Here is a 4,750-nt window from a genome sequence, read left to right on the forward strand (position 1 = left end):
GACGGACGGACGGACAGACAGTCACCGCTTAATCGATTTCTCTTTTCATTCTGATCATTTATGTATACATTTGTCTATATCTATCTCGATTCGTTTTGCCTGTTACAAACAACCGTTATGTGAACAAAGTTATAATACCCTTGTGCACAAGTGCGCTCGGGTATAAAAACGAAATTATCCATATGCATACTTTCGTTAGAAAACCGAAATAATGCGTATAACAAAAACCGAAATAATGCATGCATGCACAATTTCGGTTCAAAACCGAAATAATGCATATGGCAAAAACCGAAATAAGGCATGCATGCACAGTTTCGGTTGAAAACCGCAATAATGCATTTGTGAAAGACGAAGGTATGCATACATGCACAGTTAATAATAATAATAATAATTAATAATTTTTAATAATCTGCCTTATCCTGAGTTTCACCCGAAAATGTTTATTCCGCTCATAGTAAATACATGGAAACCAAAAGTGAAAAGTGAACTGGTTCGGGGAAAATTAAACTCATGACTTTGCTCGTTATTTTTTCGAGTTTTATAACTGCGTGGTGTGGGTGGTAGAACGACCAATATTTGCCTCTAAAAGATATCTAATGGGAAGGCGTTTCTTTCATATAGTTGAGGGTGAGATATTCGTTTAACACATTTTCGTAAAGGGATTTTAGATCGCCTTTTCAGAGCAAATTTCTTTCCATGCTTAGGCACTGACTAAGGAAGATTTGGTTTGGGAAGCTTGGCTTGTTTATGCGGGAAATGCATAAGTCGCTTAAACAGTTATCTTTAGGGATGACGTGACCTAGCAAGTAAAGAAATTTGGCTTCATCATTCGTCTCATTTTCCCCGAACCGGTTCACTTTTCAAATTTTAATTCCATATATTTACTACGAGTGCAATAAAAATTATCAGGTGAATTTTTTTCCGAACGAAATTCAGGATAAGGCAGATTGTATTTTAATTCGCTAAGCCATAATACATTCGTATAAATACTTATATACACTGAGGGAAATAATGCATAGTAAAAATTAATAGTTTAATTACTATGGGCGGATGACAAATGTTCGGGTGAAGTTTTTTTCAGGTGAAACTTAGGATAAAAGTGAGTACATAACGTGCATTGCGTTGCCGTCACCGTCACCCGCAGTTGTCAAAAAAGCTGATTCGGTATATTTGTATGAAGTAAGTTACATGAACAAGCTGATGGTGACGGTGCCGCACCAATTAGCTCAACTCTCAATTTTGCTTATTCGATTGCGTCAAATGACAACTATTCAGTGTTTTGTTTACATATTTGAACGTAAATTTTTCCAGTTTGTGAAAATTTTAATATTTATGGAAACACGAAATGTAAAAAGTAATGTAGAAAAACCTAATAAAAGAAGTGAAAAAGTAAAATGCAAATTTTGCAAAGAGTATCAGCGAGTTAGAAATTTTTCGGGCATAATGTCAAAAGAATTGTGTGTAACTTGACGCATAAGCATCGTTGACGGTGATGTTGACGGTGACGGCGACGCTGTCGCAATGGATGGTATGTACCTTCACTTTAAGGCAGTATGGCTTTATCAAAAATATTTTGAAAGGCAACCCTTTGATTTCGACATTTAATGACACAGACAACTTTCGTTTAAGTTTTTTTAATTCGTTTTGAACGATGTCCAAATGCAAGAGCCGTTTGGTCGGGCCCGCGTCTATCTCACCGTGCTGTTGCTGTTGGAAATTTTGCTGGGCTTGGCTATTATTATCGTTACGGCCATTTATCAACGCATTCTGGGCGCTTACATGGCAGACGTTGAACGAAAAATGCTAGGCGGCCAATTTTTCAACACCTACATTCTTGGGTTCCAGCTCATGGTGGTTTATGCCTGCAGTATTGCTATGTGGTCCTCTCTATGGTCGCGCCGCTTTTCGTCTAACGTCAACTTACTCCTGAACCTTTGGATGTTTTTTTGTTTTGTGGTAGTTTTTTGTGGACTCGGCACAATTTGGTCATTGATAACTTGCGCTGATGCATTAGAAAATACAGCGGAAATGTCGCTACTTAAAGGAATTGACCTATACTACACATGCCCGGAATGGAAACTTCTGTGGGACGGCCTGCAATATCATAAAGAGTGCTGTGGCGTGCATAGCTATAAGGACTGGATGAATGCCTCGTGGATGCCAGAAGAAGCGATCCAATGTCAACCGGCGGGCAGGTAAATATGTAGATTGTGCACTTAGTAATTCGAAATTATTTTTCGGCATTTTATGTATGCAGCGGAGAAACAGCTTTAGCACCATACGCCTGTTGCAAACACACTTGTGCTACTTGCTTTGAGAATTACATTCCACGCCCCAGTAATAGTCGCATTCCATATTTGACTTTGTCACAGATAACCACAGATGGATGTTTGCCGCTATTCACCAACAAAATATGGGAGATCCTTTATGGTTTAACGGCACTAGTTTTGATAGCGTTTAAGTTGGACGTAAGCTTATAATGTAGGAAACGTTTGGAAGAGACTGCGCTATTCTAGTCGAATGTTTTTCAGATCATCATTTGCTGTTTGGCGAAATATATAATACGCAAACAAGCAGAAGTCAACTGTTGTAGTCGTGAAAATGTTGGTTGCGATGGTGATGACCGGCCGATAGTGGTTGTGGTGCATTTTGATGTAATCTTTTTTGTACACTTATAAACATTTTTTCATTTCAGAAATATCCAGCAAACCATTATGTCAAATTCGATGGCGAGGAAATTAATGCTCAATTGACATCAAAGTTCAGGAACGAAAGTGAAGGTATGAGCGAACCTTGCAACTGTTGCAGCTGTGACAATATATTGCGTGGCTATACTGTTAGGCAGGAGGTAATCCATATGTCAACACCCACACAACGCGCAACGCACTTTTGTAATTGCAATGGTGGTGGCAATGAGTCCCGAATACTGCATTAAGTAGGATTAAGTGCCATTTCTATATTTGAATTTTATTATATTTTCATGTATTTAGTTTTACATGTATTTTGAATTTTTTTATACACAACAAACCACTACTTTTGTCCAAATATTATGGGAATTCTCTATGTCTCGCCAGATTGCACGGTATAACGAAAAGCATTAATCCTCGAGAACACCCCATTGCAAAATTCTAATATGCATATGCAGCAACGTATATACTTACAAGTATGGAATCCTATGCCCTTATTGTCGATTTTCTATCTAACAACGGATATGCCTACCAAACAGCGGATGTGCCTGCCAAATTAAAAAGCATGATGGCGGCAGTATTTGAGAGGCACGTTCGATTATACGAACGACATTGGACTGAAAGAAATTGAAGATGAATGACATGAATTATGAATTATTATGAAAAAGCAGAATGTCGAACCAAAACATAATTGGAAGAATCTGAAAATGCCAATGACGTTGAAATGAAAGAAAAGTAAAATAGCGAAATATCGAAAAATAAGTAATAGATGACAGGCACGTATTCAAGGGTTTCGTGTAACAAAGAGTTTTTTTATGTTTCTCAATTCAGTATTTAACCCAATTCGACTCCGTGTTGCCATATGGCAACGCAAAATACATCATCTATGGAAGGGTGTAAAAGAAAAACTGATCTTAAAAATGCTTATATGTACGTTAACTAATTGCTAAAAGGTGTCTCTTTCGAAACGCTTACGCATCTGTCAGCGCCTTGCTGTTTATCGAGCGTAATACACGTGTGTTTTTTAAACAACGTAAGAAGTGGCAGAAAACCATCGAAAAGTTATATATCGTTATCGAAAGGCCCTAACTCATATAGTCGCTGAAATACATAAAAGACGTTATGAACTAAAATTGTTTATTGCTTAAAATTTTGTGGGCACTTATAATTCGACGAAATGCACCATAATCATCAAAAAAGGAATTTTTGATTTTTACTTTGTAACGAAGCGTTTTTGCTAACCCCGATGCTTTTTCTAAAATGCTGGGGTATACTCGCCGTGTCCAGGGTTCGTTACAATAAATTTGTAGTTTCAGGGCTCTGGTAAATCGTAATTTATTATTTAATTTTCCTTAATTTCTATAAAAAGAACATATAACAAATAACAATTTGAAACATTCGGTTGCGTCACTTGCAGTGTCTGGGTAACGGCTCCTTGTTCTGTTATGAGCCCGTTAGGCTGTAGTGGCGTGGCTTTAGTACTGGTGGGCAGCGCTCTGCTGCCGCCGCTGAGTGGCGCGCTGCTAACGTCTATAAGTTGTGTTCGGACCGTGTCGGTATGTAGCGCTCTTGCAAGGTGGGTTGCGCTCTGGTCGTGCCTGTGAGTGGCACTCTAACACCGTCGGTGAGTGGCGCTCTGATGACGCCGGTATGTGTCTCTTTTGCAATGTCAGAGAGTAGCGCTCTGGTCGTGCCGGTGAGTGGCGTTCTAATAACGCTGCTGGGAGGCACTCTGTCGACCTTGACAAGTGGCGCTCTGTTCGCGCCGGAGAGTATCGCGCTAATGACGCCGGAGACTACCGTTCTACTCGCGCCGTTGGGCGGCGCTCTGGCGACGTTGACAAGTGGCGCTCTGTTCGCCACTTGTAGGCGCTGTCGACGTCCGTCTGCTAACGGCGGTGCTGACTTCGGGCGAGCGGGTGTCGCCCGTACGCAGTTCCACGAGACGCTGTGGTGAGAGCGTGTGTAGCTTGTGGCGCTGCCACTGGGAAGGTGACGTCCAGCCCGACGCTCAATCCGGTGCAGAAGAAATCACCCTACCAGCAGCTGTTGCAGAAGTGGAA

At 40.4% G+C, this 4,750-nt stretch overlaps 1 protein-coding gene across 1 annotated transcript; it reads left to right on the forward strand.

Moving 5' to 3' along the window:
* Positions 1 to 1,659: 1,659 nt before the first annotated feature.
* Positions 1,660 to 2,935, forward strand: Tsp33B (Tetraspanin 33B). The gene is made up of 4 exons (XM_017620487.1): positions 1,660 to 2,195; positions 2,258 to 2,468; positions 2,532 to 2,642; positions 2,696 to 2,935. Exons 1-4 carry the CDS (start codon positions 1,660 to 1,662, stop codon positions 2,933 to 2,935), a joined length of 1,098 nt encoding a protein of 365 aa, XP_017475976.1.
* The last annotated feature ends 1,815 nt before the right edge of the window (positions 2,936 to 4,750 follow it).

The sequence above is a fragment of the Rhagoletis zephyria genome, unplaced genomic scaffold, assembly GCF_001687245.7.
Source record: "Rhagoletis zephyria isolate East Lansing unplaced genomic scaffold, Rhagoletis_zephyria_1.1 Rzeph_scaffold_02175, whole genome shotgun sequence".
NCBI classification, from domain to species: domain Eukaryota; kingdom Metazoa; phylum Arthropoda; class Insecta; order Diptera; family Tephritidae; genus Rhagoletis; species Rhagoletis zephyria.

Excerpts from the sequence above, each read along its gene's own strand:
- Tsp33B (XM_017620487.1), top strand. The coding sequence starts at position 1,660 with ATGCAAGAGCCGTTTGGTCGGGCCCGCGTCTATCTCACCGTGCTGTTG. Across the intron at positions 2,469-2,531 it reads TGATAGCGTTTAAGTTGGAC|ATCATCATTTGCTGTTTGGC; the intron begins GTAAGCTTATAA and ends AATGTTTTTCAG. Across the intron at positions 2,643-2,695 it reads ACCGGCCGATAGTGGTTGTG|AAATATCCAGCAAACCATTA; the intron begins GTGCATTTTGAT and ends TTTTCATTTCAG.